Source organism: Sturnus vulgaris, chromosome 8 (assembly GCF_052056855.1).
Source record: "Sturnus vulgaris isolate bStuVul1 chromosome 8, bStuVul1.hap1, whole genome shotgun sequence".
NCBI classification, from domain to species: domain Eukaryota; kingdom Metazoa; phylum Chordata; class Aves; order Passeriformes; family Sturnidae; genus Sturnus; species Sturnus vulgaris.
The window spans coordinates 3,107,536-3,126,995 of record NC_142250.1 but is presented as its reverse complement, the minus strand read 5'-3'; the positions used below and the strand labels follow the sequence as shown (position 1 = coordinate 3,126,995).

Below are 19,460 nucleotides of genomic sequence, written 5' to 3'. Positions count from 1 at the left end.
CCCGGGCTTGGAATTCCAGACACCACGTGCAGGACCAAATGTCTCCTGTGACCAGCAGCACGTGGTGGGTCACCCTCCTTTCCACCCACATCCCTGCAGTGCCTCCACACAGCTCCTCCCTCCTGGGAGGGGGAGACCTTCACTGGCTCTCCCTTGTTAACTCAGTGTTAATTGACCTGGGGACAGCCAGTCCCCAGCACCACCATCATAATCTCTTCAATGATACATCGAATTTAAGGGATTAAGCCTCCTCTGTTATCCAGACAGCATCTCCAGTAATTAATTCTCCATTTTCTTAAAGAGCAACAAGCTTCCAACTACCCCCTTGCAATTTTATTCACTTTTATTTCAAGTACTGCACGAAAGCCTGGGGGCAATTTCTTCTTATTAGCCCAAAATCTGACACTGTGGAAATGGTGTTTCCTCTATAAGGAAGAGGAAGAACAGACAAAATTCTTATCTAGTTACAAGGTTCTAGAAAAAAAGCAATCAACACATATTTCTTACCCCACGTTCTCTACCAGGGTACAATGATGTTTATTTAAAGACCAGGAAATTTGTTACTCCTTATGGAAACTCCCAGGTTGGGGATTTTTCCCCTCCTTTTTAAAGGAAATATATAATACCACATCCCATTTGTGCAGACACGTGATGAAAACTTGTAAAATAAAAAAAAAGTAAAATACTTGTCCCTCACAAGGGCCATTTCTCTCATTTTCCATCTCTAAACACACATTTCCATGAGCAGTGTATCAAAGCCCCAGAGAAGAACACCTCCTCCAAAATTTAAATGAGCAGTTCAGCATGAAAAATCTGCAGGGTCAGTATTTTCTAAAGGCAGGGAAGGGTGGCTTTAAATTAGCAAATTCAATTACTTCATTCCTTGAGCTAATAAATGGCATGGCTGGTTTCTCCCTTTGATCTACACATCCAGCTCCAATTACCTGTAATGCCACTTCAATCCAAACAACGTGACCCTGAGCCAGGGCAACCAGAGGGCACCCAAGACAATTAGCTCATCCCACTCCTGCTCAGGAAGGAATATTCATTAGACATATATCCCTGATGGATGTACATGGATTTATGGGGGCTGTGAGATGATTTCTGCCTCTCCCCTTGGCTGTGATGCTTCTGACCAGGATTTATGTGGGAAGAGCTGCCCTAAGAGTGGCCAATCCCACTGTGCTTGCCTTGCCCATTACCTCAGCCTGCATAGCTTCCATTTCCCCTTCTCTTCCTGCACTTGCATCCCTCAAACTTCTAGACCATAAAAGCAGCAGACACCAGATTGCCCAACTAAATGCAGCCTTTCCCCCCTTCTTTTATTTTGCCCCCAATTTTAACATTCCCAACTGCAGCATCTCTGAATTTCCTCATTGCCTCCTTAATTAAGATGCCTCCAAACAAACCCAATATTCCTCCTGCAGTGGTTTCCAAAGCCATTTAAAGGACTGGTTGGTTTTCATATGGCATGATGCCTGTCTTGATAAGGGAAAACCACCTCTGGATTTTCCCCAAGTGCTCTGCTGCATTCCCAGATCTCTCTGATTGTGTGAGCTGTCTCCTTAACCTCCTTTTTGACATTATTAAAAATTGAGACTGTTTCATTGCAACTGATTTCCCTTGGGCAACGAATCAGAAACTGGTCAAGGCAACTGCAGTTTCTTTTTTTAGCTTTATTTCTGTCTTTAGATGCTCAGGAGGATCTTCCAAATCATTAACATGGAAGCATGGAATGGTTTGGGTTGGATGGGATCTTAGAAATCACCTATTTCCAATCCCTTCCATTAAGGCTACATGAGTAAAAACATGGTACTGAATTCACTATCAGTGAATTCCTAGCTTGGAGATAAATGGAAAGATGTGATTGAAATGATCCTTTAGATCCATCATTCCACCAGCTCTCCATGCCAAGTTGCTTTTTGATCTCACCTGGGATTTAGTGCAAAGGGCAATTAACATTTTTCTTGATTCATTTGTTCCAATCAAATATTTGGGGACAGAAAGAGAGCAAGTAAAGCAGAAGCCAAATATAGGAATGTTAGAGAGGTGAGTGTCCCCCACCAGCAAACAAATAACAAGCAGCAGCACTGACCATGGAAAGAAGCCACTGGGATCCATCAGGGTAAAAACCCCTGGGAAGCTCAGAGGGATAAGATGGGTTGATTAGACATCTTTAAGCCAATTATGCCATTTCAAACTATTTTCAATTATTCAATGGACCAATTTGCAGCACTCAATTGCTCTTTAAGGCCCTATACTCTCAGCAAAAGCAATGCACTCTGAAACACATTAAAAGCTTGCTGATGAGAAAGGCCACATTTCCTTGGTTTTGTGCTCATTTGGGATCTCCTCTTTCCCAAAAACTCAACATTCCACACTTGGAGACACCTCTCAGCATATCTTTCCCTCTGACCTCCAGCACAGGAACTGCATTTTAGGAAAACAAAAGTCTTAATGCACTTCTGGAGAATACCCATTGCTCCCTTCTCATGGAGCTGGGAATCTCTTTGCCAAAGCAGGGTGATTTTTTGGTGATGTTACTTAAAGAAAATAAAACTCCTGGCTACTCCTTTGAAAATACTGAATTATCTTGTCTTTTAGTAGGAATTTTTACACAAAGCAGCTCATGACTCCCAAGACTCAATAACTCCCCAAGTAACTCCAGTGTGGGAAGAAAAATCAAGAACTCAGCTGGGAAAAATCAGTCATTGGGAGTTGAATATCCTATGGTTGCTTCTTTTCCATTTATCTCAAAATTAAGAAAAATAGATGTGCAAAGGCCACAGTACCCTGAAAGTGAATCAATCCCAAATTAACACAGTCCTGAAGCAGAGACAGCTATCCACAGAATACAGATGGCTGAGCCCCAGCTGCAGTAAATATAGGGAAAAAAACCATTAAACTTAATGTTGCAGATATTTTCCTTTCAAATTATTCCACCATTTTAGAAAATGAATCCAAATCATACCAAGTTGGTTTTTTTTTAATGTTAATTAACCAAGAAATATAAGTAACATGCAGCTAAAAAACTGAGCCTACAGCATAGCCACTGTGCCACAATACCATCAATTCTAAAGGAAAAATTGGGTTATTCTCACAAAGAATGATCAGAATTAATTCTGAAATAATGCAAGTGTGTGATCTTGGGATACTGGGGAGAAATTCTTCCCTGTGAGGGTGGTGAGGCCCTGGTACAGGGTGCCCAGAGAAGCTGTGGCTGCCCCTGGATCCCTGAATTCCCCATCCCATCCATGAGCCCATCACACCACACCAATCCAAGGCATGAAGAGATGAACAGAGGAAGACCAGGTGAACGATGCAGGGCTGACAGGGCCTCCCACGCCCTAATCTGAGTTTTCAAATCACTTGGGAACATTCCAAACTGCCAATTGGGAAAAATCATCCCCATTTCTTTCCTTCAGCATGGCACAAGTGGGATGCCAAACCACAGAACTCTCCCTCTGCCAGGAAACAACCAGGCTTGTGTTTGGAAGCTGGGATATTCCTTGGAAGATGCTGCTCAGATACATCTTAGAAATACCACACAGCAGTGACTGGGCTGGCAGAAAGACAGGAAGACATCCCTGCTCCAAACAGTGAGGGTGAGATGGACTCGTGGAGGGTCTTGAAAGACTGAAGATAAAATTTACTTGAACAAAAATAGTCCTATAAACTCAAAGCACCCTTTTCTTGTGGAAATGAGCCCCGTAGCACAGCAGTTAAGATTAAACCACCACTGGTGAAGATTTCAGTCATGGCAGGGATGGGGCTGAAGACTTTCCTGTCAGCCAGGAATAATTTATTCAGAACAGTCACAGTCCAAAGGAACCCTGGAGATCCCAGTGTGGTCCTTCCATCCCAGGGACACACACAGAGCTCAGTATCTGGCCAGAACATAATTTCCAGAGTTAGATGGCTTGGAATTTATTCCCTAAATACAGGACACAAAAAAAAATAACAGAGATGAATCTATCTTAAGTGAGAGTTACCTGCTCTGATGGCAGAAGGAGCTGCAGGTCTGCTATGAGAGCCCTGGCAAAAAGCTAATTACTGTGGCTTCAGCCAATGATATTTAACCCTCCTGCCAGGAGGATTAAATCCAGACACAGCAACAGTCCAACTGTGGAAACAACACCAATTTATTCTTTTAATGCCCAGCTCTCTTCAGTACCTGGTAATGAAGGCAGAATTAGCGTGCCCTGACAATGGACCCCATTTTCTGGGAAACTGCAGTCACTGGTGGTGGATAAGTTCTTTTTTCTCCTTCCTCCATTTGTTTTGCAAGACCCAAAGCAAAAATCTCTTTGGTGAGGGAAGCCATGTCTTTGTTTTCCTACGACATTCGAAGGATCCAGGGGAAATTCCATCAGAATTTGCTCATCTTTCTTCCTCTGCCCCAAAACACAAGGAGCAGCTGAAGCAACAGAAACCATGGAGTTTCCTCAAGGCCCCTCAGCTGCCATTGCCTTCAACAGAAGGCTGACTTTCTGAAGCAGCTAAAAGCTAGTTTATTAGTTGTTTTAAAAATAAATTTTCACAGAAACATGAACAGACAGCGCTGGAGCGAGAAATGGCTCGTAAATAAGATACGGTGACAGACTCATTTTCTGAGCAATGTGCAAACAGCTGCCTGAGAGCAACATGAAATGGAGCCTCCAGCCCTCTCTCCTCCTCTTGCTCCCCTCTTCACAGAACTCAGCTGGAGGGAGCTTCAGGCCAAGCTGCAAAGGGAACTGAAACAAAGAGTTTGGGGAAGCATTCCCAACGCCCTGCCGAGCACAAGGACACAGAGCCATGGGGGCTTCTTGTTTCCCAAGGCTCTCATTGATCAGTTTGGAGTCCAGTGAGCCAAACCAGACCATGAGGGATCTTTCCCCATCACTCTCCCTCCTGCCTCCCACCTCCAGACCCAACCTCCCATTCCCCCTTTGGATTGTCCTGCTTTTAGTGCTCAATATGCCACCTTCTTTTCCCAGTATTTATTTGGTTTTATCCATAGCTCCAGAAGTCCAGATGTTTCCTTGATGTTTGGGTTATTTAAACAACACAGGGAGAAAACCAATATTGAACTGTCATGTTTAAGATTTACTTTCCTCATTCTATTTTATTTATTTCCTAGGGAAAAGAACCCAATCAGGAACTGCAGGATTCCTGCAAGGCAATGTGTACAAGTCAGAGAGTAAACTAGTGGGGTGCAACAGTGAGTTTTCTATTTAGCCACAGGGCAAGGCTTGGTTGGGAATTTATTTTACAAAAGCAAATGCTTTCAAAATGAAACTCAAACTCTTCCTCTGGGGAATCACTGTTTAACAAGAGCTCCAGAGACATTCCTCCATCTTCAGTCATCATTTAGCAAACTCCCCAACTCTCTAGAAGTCAGCCTCAAAGGCTTGGAATTTTTTTCCTCCTTTTTTTTGGTTAATTTTTCTTTCTGAAAGCTCCTGCTTTGCCCACCCTTCACATAGCTCCTCAAAGCCAGTTCTGTCTCCTCATTAATCTAACTCCCCCTGTCACTATGGACATGCTCAAAAGCCAAAGAACAAGAGGAAAAAAACCCTGTCCTTCCCTCACAGCCTCCAAAACAAGGCTGGCTGCTCCTCCAACACTAGGTGCTCCTTTTCTTTTATTCTCACAACAAACAAAGCAAAGCAAGAGCAATTTCTCTTACTGCTGCCTGTGAAACACATGAAATTAATTTTGCACCCTTGTGTACTTGATTAGGGGATTGTTCACCACCAGCACAACCATAAAAACAAGGGCAAGAGTGTTTTCCAAACCACACTCAGTAATGTGATACCAGAGGTTTGAGAGTTCATTGTCATCTGTGCAGGCTCAGATGAAAAGCCCTCATTACACAAGTGAATACCTGAGATCATTTTGGCACAGCCCAGATGAATGTAAGAAAGGAACAGCAAAGGTCCTAAGAGCCAGTTCTGAGACTCAGTCAAATAAAAAAAAGCAGATTAAAGTCATAAAACAAATTCCCTGGCTTGAACCAGCTTTATCTCTCTGTTTGTTTTCACAACATGAAGGTCACATATAAGTCTGTCCCCGCCATGTCCATTTGACAACAAACAAGACCTTGAGCATTGCTGCTTCCCAGGAATAGATCCTCAGTAAATGAAGAGCTGTCTCTCATGTCTCCTGTTACAACATGCAAGAACATGGGGGGAGAATAAAGCACCTGTTGCTGTGACAAAATATCAGTGTAAAACTGATGTAAAACTGAACAGCACCAGGCAGGCACAGTGGGCTCTGCATTCAGTTTTTTAATTCCACGAATCAGGTCAGCATGGAATAGATAAAAGATTAGATGGGTAAGTTCTCTTTTTAAATCTGAAAAAAAAATGTCTCAAGTTCATTTGGACAGTAGTTTATTCCCCCTTACCCCACGTTTTCTAATGGGGCTGAGAAACTGCCATTGACTTTCCTGTTTATGACAGCACCTTCCAAGCAGTCAGAGCAGCTCTGCAAATGAGGCTTTGAGCTTGACTTCCACGTGAAGAAAGTCTAGAAATGCCATTTGACATTACCAAAGGCTTCAGTTTCACTGGCTCTTGCCAGCAAAGCAAACTTTTCAGCAATGGCACTCGGAGTGCAGATGACTTTGCTGGAACAGATTAGCAGATCATGGAAATATCACAAATGCAAGTCAAGTGCAGCCAGGTGAAAAGACAGAAGGTATCTGATGATACTTGCTGAAATGTAAACAGCTTAACTTCTCTCCTCATTGGATTACATCACTCACCAACCCGAGCTCACCCAAGTGAAAATACAGCTGGAAAAGGGAGTTTGGAGAGGTGTGAAAGCAGTGAAAAGCTGGAGATCTGTGTTCATCCAAATCCAAGAATATCACATGAACACGGCTCAAGAACACGTCTCCATTTACAGATCTGAACAGCAGGTCAAGTGACTCATTAAGAAAAAATTTATCACATTTCAAAATGAGAAATAAATCTTCAGAAGTCATTGATCTGCTTGTCTTCCTGAAGCACTGGAAGCAGATGAAGCAACAGCAATTGCTCAGCTCAGCTCGAGTTGCAGGCAATCAAGAAGGCCTTTTAGGGAAATGTATGTCAACAAGCTATTGCTTGTGAACCCTGAAAAGTTAAAAAAACCCAGAAATTGTAGGGGAAATCCGTGCTGTACTTACTGGAAAGGACGGTGGTGAGGAAGATGTAGTCGGAAAAAGAGATGAGTCCGCATTCTCCGAGCGCGTAGAAAATGCTGTCCTCGTCGGCAAACTTCTCCCTCTCCTGGGACAGCTTCTGCTCGTCCACCCAAGCCACACCCCAAAGAGAGGACAGAAAGCACCAGATTAAACAGAGAAATGCAAGGCTTGGTTTGTGTCCTCAGCACCAACAAGCCATTCCATGGACACACACACCCCTACTATCTCCATCCATATCCAGTGGACCTTTTCCAGCCTTCGGATCTGTTCAGGGCAGTTCTGCAAAGATGGGTGCTTCCCCATCTCCAATGGGGGATAAGGAATTGCACAGAATTTGTTAGTTCAGCCCAGCTGAAACACACATAAACAAAACTATGGGCATTTTTTTATTAAAATCTTTGAGATTAGTGGTAAAAAACTCGGACTTTAATACAGGATTCAAAGAGGAAATTGTTGTATTTTTTTTAGTTAGACTGTTGTAGAAAGGAGCCAAGAAAGGACTATTTGACATGAATAAAAAGTCCGATCAAAGTTATCCAAACCACGTGTATGTGAGAGATCACAGGGACGACCGGGCCTGAAACCAAACTCCATCTCCCTCTTGCTCCAGTTCTTTTCCATTTATCAACAAACAATATCTTACTAACTAAAAATTCGAGTCCCTTTGATCCACAGAACCCCCAAAGGCTGAAAAGGATCCATAAAACTGTTAGGGAATCCACACTGGTGACCCACTTTAAGGACACAGCAGGAGGAGGCACACACACACACAGAGAAGAGAATTAAATTAATACAAAGGAGAGTAGGGGTGGGTGAGGTTATTCCATGGAAACCAGGCCATGCAAGCACACGCAGGCACGGTGAAAGCAAGGCTGGATTTAGGAATGGTTTTAGGAAAAACCACTGACAAACACCACCACACGAGGGTCCAGCTACACAACTGTCCCCCACTGTTACCTCTGTCTAGCGGAGATCCCATCATATACAAGATAAAGGAAAGAAAACTGGTTAACCAACAATAAAACAAGCAGGCAAAACATCACATCAAGTTGAACGGTTAGGCTTGCCAAGAGCAAGGAAAGTTTGGAGCAACCAGGTGGTTGCTGTGACTGGAAGCCTATGGAGATATCCCAGCAAGTGTTAGCTCATAGCTTCTCCACTGTCTGCAATTGATGTCTCTCATCCACCTCAGCGCTTTTGGTTTTTTTTTCTTTTTTATTTTTGGAGCGAGAACTCACCATTGTATGTGATTGCAGAGTGGGGATGAGCTCAGCTAATAATTTAGATGAAAATTTAACCTGTATCTGGCTTGGAAACCACAAGAAAAGAGACAAAAATAATCATATAGATCACCAAAAACACCACAGTTTCCAGGGAAAAATAGTTCAGCTCTATTGATCACATTAAATTGTTCCCAGTAACTCTGCCTTTACCACCTGAAGAGCACCAGAAATTTAATAAGAGGTGAGTCACTACCAGCAGACAACATGCTAATGGGCCTTCATTTGATGCAAGATAACAGCCATTTATGTTTATGGGGTACCAGGTTGAAATATCATTTCCTCAAAAAATGATTTTGCTTCCATTCCTGTGGAGATGGATCCAAAGCAAAGATTACATCGATGCTGATGTAAAGAACAAACATCTGGTTTTCCTTTGAACCAGAGGCAGGATTTAGGGACAAAGCAGCTCCCTGGGACTGCTGCTGGAGGTGTTGCCAGCAGCATCTCACCTGCTCCTGTGATTTATTGCCTTTCCCTCTGATTGCCTCTCTTGGGCAGCATTGATCAAAAACTATCTATTAGCATCTTGCTCGAAGAATCCCGTGAAAAAGTTCCAGAAGGTGGTTTATTAATTTTTATGGGTTTCTTTTCCGCACTTAAAATTCATAGTCGGCATCAAACAGCTCAAAATATTGCTCATCAGAGGAAAGCACATCCACAGACCAACAATAAAAAAAAAGATATTAAGTTAATTGGTCTCTGAAATATAAAAATAAGAGGGGAGGGAGAAGCATTTACCCATTTGCACCTCACTTTGAGCAAACACAGTAAAAAAATGTTATTTATTTGTATTAAAACCAGCATCTACTTGTCACTAGCCCAGGGAACACAAGCTGTAACTACAGTGCTCAGTTGCCTGTTGGTTGTGGAAAAGGGAATTTCTCCCACTGATTTTAAGAGAAAATAACAACTGCCCTGGTCAATCAGATTTTCAGGTTCCCAGCAATAGAATAGAAGCTTTAAAAATTTCCCAACTCTGCCACTGATTTTCCTCGGCCTCAGTGAGAAGCTGTGTGTTTGATTGCTTTCCATGAACTATGTGGGAAGATTTCCCACTATGGGAAAGGCTCGAAGCATCCCCTTCCCAAGAGCTGCTCCCCACCATGAAACATTATTGCAAGGAATGATCTATAACCACCAGGAAAAAGAATATAAAAGAAATCAATCTACCTATTTCACAAAGCACAACGTGGGCTGTTGTCATCCCTCAAAGTTCAAGGTGATTGACCCAAAGTCAGTCCTCATTAACACCTCAAACCACCCTTTCCCACATCCCACCTTCCTTCCAGCACACTCCCATTCAGCCAGAAAGGAAATAAATGGGAAAAAATCCCTTTCCAAACCTCCACCTTCTTTTAGAAACAAGTCACCTCCAGAAATTAATTATCCACAGCCTTTTGTATCTGAGCACAAGGTAATTCTCAAAGTGCTTAATTAAAATAGTCAAATGTCTTCCACTTAACATTTTTGTCCATGTTAAATCCACTCCCAAAACCAGAGTAATTGGTTAAGATCATTCAGCACACCCCAAAAAAATCCATTTAAACCCGGGCATTCACGAGTGAGCAAGCCATGGGGAGCACTTGACAATTATGAGGTATTTTTTAATCAAGCAGTAGATTCATATTTAACAAGCACACACACAAGCAGACATCCAAATTAACATAAAAAAGAAAAATTAATCCATATATCTCTCTTCTTTTGGCACAAGCATGGCTGTGTGAGTTCAGTGAGAAGCCACCAGTCCAGTCTCAGTGGGACAAAACTTGTGACAGTTGTACAGGCAGATTCTCTTACAGTTCCAGACACTGACAACAGGTCAAAAAACTCAAATTCAAGATACACAGAGCTTGGTTTGCCCTTCCCAACTCAGGCTCCAAGCTCAATCAGCACCAAGATGTGATTTAACAGATCAATGCAGTGACCAAGCTTCCCCAAACCCACGTGCTAGAAGAAAAAGTCGTGTGCTGCATGCAGGCAACTCCCCAGAGTTTTTAATGTACAGGCTGGCTGCAAAGCACCCAAAGATACATCACAAACTTCCATTTCCACAAACTTAACATATTCCACCCCAAAACTGATCTGCTGCTGGAGCCTCCCTTAAGTTAAGGACATGGTACAGCTTCCAAGTAACAAAGGTTTGGTGGAAAAACCCCACGGAATTCTTTACATTCCTTGCCAAATACTAGCTTTATTTTGGATTTCAAAATTGTTTTCCCAGTGCTGAGTAAGGAGTGAAACATGGCAATATTGAATTATGCAAATCTGAAAAATAAAGGTGTATTTTTGCAAATGGAGGGATGCCTTCTCTGCAGAGGCACAGATGGACACACTGTGCTGGTGTTCCCATTCCTAAGGCAGGTCTGGAAAAGCCTGACCACCTAAAACCTGGCAGCTCCACTTCATCTGACATTCCAGAAACCACAGCATTTAATTTGGGAAGAACACATTCTTGGGAAGTCTCTCAGAGCTGCCAGTTTGGGTTTCCATCTGGAGAAGGAAGGGACACTTTGGACACTTTTTCTCCTGTAACTTACGTTTCAGCACCACATTTGCACTTCCATGAACCAAAGCTTCAGGAATTTAATCAGCCTGTGTGACCACTTACAACTTCCAAAAAACCCATAAATATCCATGAGATAATGGGTATTTCTCCAGAACCAGGAAGCAATTTTGTCAATTAGCAAGGGATTCTAGATGAAGAATAAACCACCTTTTATTGACAAATATCATCATACTGGCTTTGTTCCTTTGGAACATAAACACTTTTCCAGGTGACCAATATTGTGTGAGCAAATACAAACCCATGAGCATTAGAGTGAAGTCACCTGGATGCAAAGCAATTCTCTTTCAGTCTCAATTGACCACCTTCAGTTATGGAAAGCATTAAAGTAAGACATCTATTCATGTATTTCTTTCAGGGTTAACTGGAGACATGTGGGAAAAGAAGTCCTATTTGCCAGCAGGACAGGTGTGGATTATTGCAGCTTTTCCCAAGCAAAGCTGTTGAAAATCCAGGGAGATATATACTAAGACACATGGTAACACACAGGGGAAAACTCTTAATAAATTCCAGTGCAAACCAGCTTGCTGTGGTAATTAAAAATATGAGTGTTTTCAACTCTGTCTGCATCAAAACACTGAACTGAAAAAAGGAGGATTAAAAATTTTTCTCTTTTTTTTTTAAGATTTAAACTTTGAAGAGTCAAAGCCACATATCTAGAGATTTCAGGCATCTCACTTTAAGAAAACTGAATAAAGAAATAAAAAGGCTTTCAGGATCAGATATAAAAATTGAGCCTTTCAGCCCAAATGTTCAAAAGCCCTTTAGGGAAAAAGAGATAGGGGAGGTCCCTTTGCACTATGAAACACAGACAGAAATGGGACTTGGGGCAATACTGGGGGATTTAAGAGTTTTTAAAGCCAGTTCTGTAATGTGGGTGCAAATTTTAAATGCACCGCCTGGCTTTTTTATATCAGTTTTTCTATACCATGAAATAATAAAAAAGTGTTTGAGGCTGTGAGGGAAACAGCACAAGGACCTTTTGAAACTCTCAGACCTCTTTTAGCTCACCTCATCTAGGAATGATAATTTACTATGAAGTCAGCACACCAACACAGGCAAACACAAACAGGTCCTCCATGGCAAATTGTGGTGGCTGAGTGCTGACCTGAGAAAATATTTAAAATTTACTGTTGGAAGATAATACTACATAATTGGCAGATAATACCTTTCAAGGGTGTATTTTAATCAAGAGGTTTTAACAACTTTTGATTTTGGGGGGTTATTTTATCTGTGTATCTACAGAGGGGCAGAAAAATACAGAGCTGGACATGGGTGAGGATGCCCTGCACATTCTCTCACTCTAAATTTGAGCACATCCAGAGATTGAAAACCTGGGCAGCAATTATTACTGCAGGTGGACTCCTGTGACTGGAAAGAGAAATCTGCATTCCCTCCCTTCCAGCAAGGCTGTAAATATTCCAACCACCTTTCAAACAAAGGGCACCTGAAATGCAAGGCCAGCATTCTGTCCAACCCAGAAAATGAACAACACAGCCTTTCCCGACCCTCGGCAGGCAGCGGAGCCACTCATGCAAGGGAGAAACCCCTGCAGGAAAAGCAAATAGGAAATGCCTTGGAAAAGGGACAGTCTACATTTATGCTCCCCTCAGCCCTCTGCAGGGTAATGAAATCGCAATCTGCACAATCACTGGGGCATTTTGCATTGAAATTTCATGGGGAGGATTGAAATTAGGGTCCTTGGTGGCCCATATCAAGCTTCTAAAATGAGCTGAGTTTTGCCACCTTTGAATTTAAACATCTGTTTAGGTCTCTGATGGAAATTGGGATGCTGCTCTCCCTCATCTCAGCCTGCATTACCAAGATGAACTCATTGTTCATGAACTCTGCTCCTTCTCTCAGGCAGAAATCCCCGTGTGAAAGGACATGAGGAGGAAAATAATAATTCTCTATAAAAAGTGATTATTAAACATTGGCTCAGTTGATGAGGATGGGGCTCTACACCAAAATCTTGCCAGTTCTCCAGTTCTCTTTCCCTCTCTCAGTCTTTTTTTTTCCTTCATCTGCTTCTCCCATCTACATTTTACTTCCTTTTGTAGCCAAGTGAGTTCGAGCATCTTCTAAAACATTCCCTGTCACCCTCTCCATCCATATCCGTTCTCCCTACTAACACCATGTCACCCAAGGACAGAGTTCTCTTTGTTTTGTGTCCCTCAAGTATTAAGCATTAAGCTAACACGAGGAAAACTATCAAAGAAATTAAAGCCAGAAATACCCCAGAATCCAGTTTTGATTAAAAGACTGCATACACCCACTGAGGGCTTATTACCAAGTTGTTTATTTTTTCCCAACTTTCCCTGTGGATTTCATTAAGGTCACAAAGCTACAGGGTAAACTCAAAGTGCTTAGAGATATTTTTCCTCTTTACTTACTAATATTGAATGAACTCCCCTTTGGTTTCTAATTCTTTTTCTGACAAAACATTTTAAGAACTACAAGAACTCAATATCTTCTTCCTAACATATTCTTTAATACAGTTCACTCTACATAATTCTGTAACTTGAAAAACTCGAGTTTGCGAATGAAATCTTTTCCAAACCTATACACCTTCAAACAGATGACATGTCCCCAAAGTATTTGGCCAGGGAATCAAACTAACTTTGTGGCCTCAAGGGGAAAACACTATTTTCCAGCAGAGTCAGCTCTATCACAGTCTCATTGAGCTGTAAAATAAGACAGAAGCCTCAGAGGACACTGTGAAACCAGAAGGGTAGGGAGATGCACATCTGAGCTTTGCTCAAAGCAGTTCCTGTTAATAGAGCCAGGTATTAATGGCTACCCTGAGGATTGTTCCCTCCACAAGCCAAACTCAGGTGTTCTGAAATAAATCCTTCAGGCTGAGGATCAAGGAGAGCACTCAGGAATATTTATTAGAGGAGCAGGGAGGAGAGGTGAGTGTACACTGTCCCTTTCACATGAGAAGTGCATATTATGAGGTCTGAAGCACAAACTAATCAAAGCACATGCTGTCTGCTTTGTACCTGCCAGAAATCCTGGTGGGAGAGGAGAGGGTTAGAAAAGGGAAGAAAATGAGGGAATGCTTGGTTACACCAAAAAAACCCACAAACCAGAATTAGAATAAAGACAAGTATCAGAGATATTAGCAGCTGGAAGAAACACCCGCCGGGTACCTGGAAACCAGAACAAAAGAGGACAAAGAACAACCAGGGGATTTTAGTAGGAGCCCTGTGGAAACAAGCAGCAGAATTAGGGATGCAAAAAGGCAACAGCAAGTAGAGCTTTGTCAAAGCCAAAATACACCACAAAGGTTTGGTGGAGGAGGTAGGAAAGGAAGACATTTGTTCTGTACCTGAAGGAGCCCAGGTGCCCAGAGGGATGTTTGTGCACTGTGTTAGAAGCAATTAAGAATTTTCTTTGATGAAATCCAGTTTTATTAAAAACAAACCAAGAAAAGAATGTGCACAGTTCAGTGTCCACACAGGTCCCAGCCAAGAGGGAAACATCAGAACTAACTGAAGCAGACAGGAGGGTCAAGTTTGGCTGGGAGGGGGAAGCCAACAAAGAAACCAACCAACATGGACAGGGTGTCAGCAAAAAAGCCAAGAAGATAAAAACCTTCTCAGTTCAGCTTTGCTGGTTGCCTGCAATAAACTGCATCTCTGCTTGCTTCCACAAAGCCACAGGCAAGGATTTTGTCTCAGCACTTCTTTACAACACTTTGAAGGGATGGCAGAGGACTGTTCATACAGAGCAGTGTAAGGTTATTATCCATGTAAGAAGATGCCTCCTGGTAATTATGCAAATACTACCTGAGCTGAGATCAGAGGGTGAAGGAATTGAAAAGCAGGAAATCTGAAGTTGGACAGAGACATATGCCATGGATTATGGACCAGAATGGCTGAACACTTCAAGGTGTCTCCAAGCAAGCCATAACCCAGCTTCACCAACTCCAGCTGAGGACACATTCATTTCAAACTCTGTCACAACAGATGCTGGCAAGACCTCACACAGTTAGATTTAGAGAACCCCTGATCTGTTTTCATTGCATTTAACCTGGAGAACATATCAAGTGTCCTCCAAGTGCACCTGCACTTTATGCTGCTCTTTACTGAATTGTGATACTGGCTTTTGGTAAGGCAACATTTAGAGTTGCATCCTTTGGAACTAAGGTTTCAGAGATACTTAACTTCCAGGGAGCTCAGAGCCCTGAGCCAGAGTCTGGCTCCTGAATGACAGCAGGACTTTAGGCTTGTCTCATTTGCTGCAAGTTTGGGTCTATGGCAGTTTATCACAGTCTGGTGGGAGCATCATGCTCCAGGCAAAGCCCATCCACAGAGCAAAGGATCCCAGAAATTCCAGCGAATAAATCAAGGCTCTTTTCCTTCCCACTTGGTCAAACCTGTGAGCAAGATCCTTCAATCCACCAGAAAAGGACAGCCCACCTACCTCTAGTCTTCTCCTTGGGGATCCTTCCCAAGTACTTTTTTCAAGCTCCTCTGCTCCTGAGGTGCTCTTTAAATCATCTGGAAAGAAATCTGCCTCCTGAGCTGGCCTCCAGCAAGTGTTCTTTAATGGACACACGCAATTTCAGGTCAGGGCAGCTAAAGATACTCATTGCATTGGTCCACAATATAACCCTGCATTATCCAGTGGAAATGAATTCCAGAAATGTTTTACCAGCCCTTAGAGGCACCATTTGAAGTATTTTCCGTGTCCTTCACCTTGCTTGGCATTACTCTATGGCATCCCCAAACATCTAGAGAAGTAAACATAAAATGCTGGCAGGAAATACTTAAGTCATAAATTTAATTAGAGGGCACTGAAAGCCTCTCTAATTACTTACTGCAGGAGGGGAAGCTGTTGCTGGTAGCTCGAAGGCTCTTGCTCTTATCAAGTAGTAGCAAGGAACTCTCCCCACAGGAGGAAAAAGAGCAAGTCAAGTGTATCCTAATTAAACTAATAAGCCATCTAGAGTGAGCCTTTTATTTTCTAAATAGGCCAGAGCCTAAGTGTTTCTTAAAAGCACTCCAGCTCACCTTCACCTTTCCACCAGGATGCACTACTGGAAGCTCAGCTGGGGGACACCTGGGAGCTCCCCTGCTGGCTCACCAGGGTGGTGACAGGGTGGATATGCAGCTCATAATTCAGAGCAGTAACGCCTACAGCATTGTTTCTTTGAGAGATGAAGCTTGTCAATCATTAATGCATAAGCCAAAAAAATCCCATCAATAAAAAGAGCACGAAAAAAGAAAAAATTTTAAAAAAATCTGCATGACAACTTACATAATATTAATGAAGCTTATGCCAGGTTAGAAGTGCTAAGAAATTTCTACTACTTAGTGACAGCACATTCATCATGAAAACATGAGTTATTTCTCCTATAGATGGGTTAAAAATGCATTTGCTTTCCCACTTCCAAATGCAAGAGGGAAGAGACAGTGGAAGCACAGCAGACAGACAGTCATGGTCTGGGCACCTGCACACCACAGCACCCTGAGACTGTGTCTGCTCTCACATCAGCCTTTTTCTCAGGCTCATATGAAATGTCTGCAAGATGATTAATATCTTTCCTCTACTCTGAATGAATAGCAATCAATGCCTCTTTCCCCCTACTTTGCTGAGCTTGCTTCCCTAGGGAAGAAACCACCACTCTTAGACAGAAATGGAGCCACAGGTTGTCTCTCTGTACACATGAGCCCGTGCTGGCACGCACATCTGACCTAAGGTTTGTGCTGGCTGAGTGTCTCTAGGGTTTTTGGTCTTGCATGAGTGAAGAAAAAGCATTTAGGCTCAAATTACAGGAGCACTGTTGTCATTAATAAGGCAGAAACATTTACCTCCCTCTCCAGTAACTCTATGAATTATCAGCAGGAAGAAGCAGGGGCAGGAAGAGATGAAAAAGGTGGATATCATCTTCTCACCGTGGCATTCAGTCATTTGCACAGCAAACTGGCTTGGAAACCCAACAAAAGCACAACACAGGCACATCACTCCCCAAAATTCTCTGGCAAGATCAGTCCCGATCACCCCACAATGGCCAATTCATTGTTCTGATGGCAGTTTTGCCTAAATAAAATGGGTCTCTGTGAAAGGAGCAGCTCATACATCACCTCACTAATGCTGCAGCATCTAGATCTCAAACACACATGCTCAAAATTCACACAGGTGCTACAAACACTGTCCTGGAACATGCAATTAAAATGCAACTAACTGCACAGACCTTTTAAGTGCATCTACCTCTAAACTACTGCCTGCATGCTATCTTTGCTTGAACTAAAATCAATCCTCTTTCCCACCCTTCAGCCAGGATCTGGCCTGTGGATTGTCAATGCTTTTGAGTAGCACAGCTTGCTTATGTCTGATTGTTCACAAACTCCTTTCTCCTTAAAAAAGAAGAACTTTCCAGTGACCAGGGCTATTTTTGAGTACCACAATTCCCATTACCTCAGTGTAACATCCATGAGGATGCTTAGGGGAACAGTAATGACCCTCTCATCCTTCTGCCTGAGCTCAGCAGCTCCTTCAGCACACAAAAGCAAATCCCCTCCAGGTAGATGCTCCTTTGATAATCCAGGAGGAATGTGTGGCTGGAACCAGGCATTGAGGAAGAGTGAAACTCAGAATGTGCGAGGTCAGCTCTGCAGCACCTCAGTTGTGCTTGGCTGAGTAAAAGCAGTGTTATTTTTTTAAACTGGAGCCTAAAGCAAGCAACAAAATGAGAACAAGTTGCTGTCAGATCAATCTATTGCCAGCTTCCTTCATTACCAAGGGAGAGCCAAGGCCAGCTCATTTTATCCTCTCCTCAAATTATCCTCTCACCTGGACATGACCACTGCCCTAATAGCCACAGCCAGATGTAGCCAGTCCCAAGGTGTCTTTAAGCAGACAGCCAAGCAAACAAGAACCTCATTTCTTCATTTCCAGACTACACTGCTTCCAGGGTGTTATTAGGCTGTGGAAAAAAACAGGTCCCAGGAGAAGAGAATAATAAAGCAAAGTCCATTGCAGTCCCCTAAATCTGCTGCCTCACTTTCAGGCAATCAAACCACAGCACGGAGACATCCAAGTGCAGCAGCAACATCTGTAAGTTATATAAAAAGTCTACTACAGGTCAGAGCCCTCAGTGTTGAGGGGCAAAGGAACAGAAAGTTGAGTTCAAAGGATTTGCCTTTGGATCTTTTATCCAGTGTGCTGGGAATCGCCTGCAGAGTGCTCGGGAACAGAAGAGTGATTAGCAAAAATAGTGTGGGATTCAGCACTTCTTCCTTACAAACAAATCTTGTTTATGTAAAGCCTAAGGGATGAGGGTGATAGCTTGACAAGACAGAATGATGAAAGTGAGTGAATGCAAAACAGACTGTCATGAAACCAGAGGGAGAAACACTGGGTATTTTGCAAAGAATATACGTCCTTCCTTTGCTTGGGTTGTTTTTTTTAAATCACAAAAAGCAGACATCACGTTTGTGGCAGGAGGGGAAAAGAAAACAGGTGTTCACGACATGCTTTGTAGCTTTATGTATCAAAACTAACTGCCAAAATCCACCTCCCTGTTGCCTGTTTTCCAGCAAAGCCCTGCTCTGCTGCCTGGGTAACCAGCACACTCGTCCAGTGTTCATGACAGGGACCCCAGGTATTTGATCATCTCGTTGTTACCTGTCCCTGCTAAACACAAACCAGGGAATTGCACATGTTCAGCCCACACTGTGTTTATATAAAGCTTTAAATTACTTTTTTTTCCCCAGCTGAGGCTTTCTGGAAATGCCTGACACTCTGTGTCAGGTGCACCCTGCAGCAATAAAGGGCGAGATGCTGATGTCCCTTTCAAAGCTTTATTTTCAGATGGTGCAGGCAAAAATGCTGCTAGAAGCTGGAGGACCATTGTGTGCCACTGGTGATATTAAGGAAAATTAGCTAACCCGCAGTTATCTGCATCAAGGGGTCCATCTGAGCTGCCAGTCCTGGGGCAGAGCTGCCTTTACCACCCCCAGTGGGATTTACAGTGTGGAAAATTAGGTCAGTGTGATCCATAATAACAAGTGAGATGCTACATGGCTCCACTTTGACAGGGAGACAAAAGTAGATCAGAATTTGCTTAAGATTTTACCAACACCTCTCATGACAGCACAAACACCCAGAACAGTTGTGCAGTGCTGCAGGAAGAACCTGGGCTCAAAAGGGGAACAGAGAAAGACTGTTTGATAGGGGGGAAATACATGGGTGGGACACAGAAAAAAAACAAACCTCAAGAGCATCTCCTTCCTTTAGGAATCTGGAGATGGGACTGGAAGGGAAAGGTCCAGTGAGTTTCCCCAAAATGGTTTAACTTCTCACACAGTCAGAAAGAAGCAGCAAAGAAATGTGATTACAACCCATGATTTCCCAGCCCACCAGAATATAGGAAGTGGTAATATTTTGTCTGTAAACATTAAAATCACATCCCTACGTTTTCCCTTTATAG

At 42.8% G+C, this 19,460-nt stretch overlaps 1 protein-coding gene across 9 annotated transcripts in view; it reads right to left on the bottom strand.

Annotated features, from left to right (window-relative positions):
• The window catches only part of MICU1 (mitochondrial calcium uptake 1), an 84,764-nt gene that overhangs the window by 31,698 nt on the left and 33,606 nt on the right, over nt 1-19,460 (bottom strand). For 4 of the 9 annotated variants that reach the window (XM_088168572.1, XM_088168571.1, XM_088168574.1 and 1 more), the window contains one exon: nt 7,157-7,274. In XM_088168572.1, coding sequence (XP_088024698.1) covers nt 7,157-7,274 — 118 coding nt within the window. Of the gene's footprint in view, nt 1-7,156; nt 7,275-8,412; nt 8,479-19,460 lie in introns of all 9 variants that reach the window. The other 5 variants (XM_014882265.2, XM_088168575.1, XM_088168577.1 and 2 more) reach the window with 2 other exon arrangements.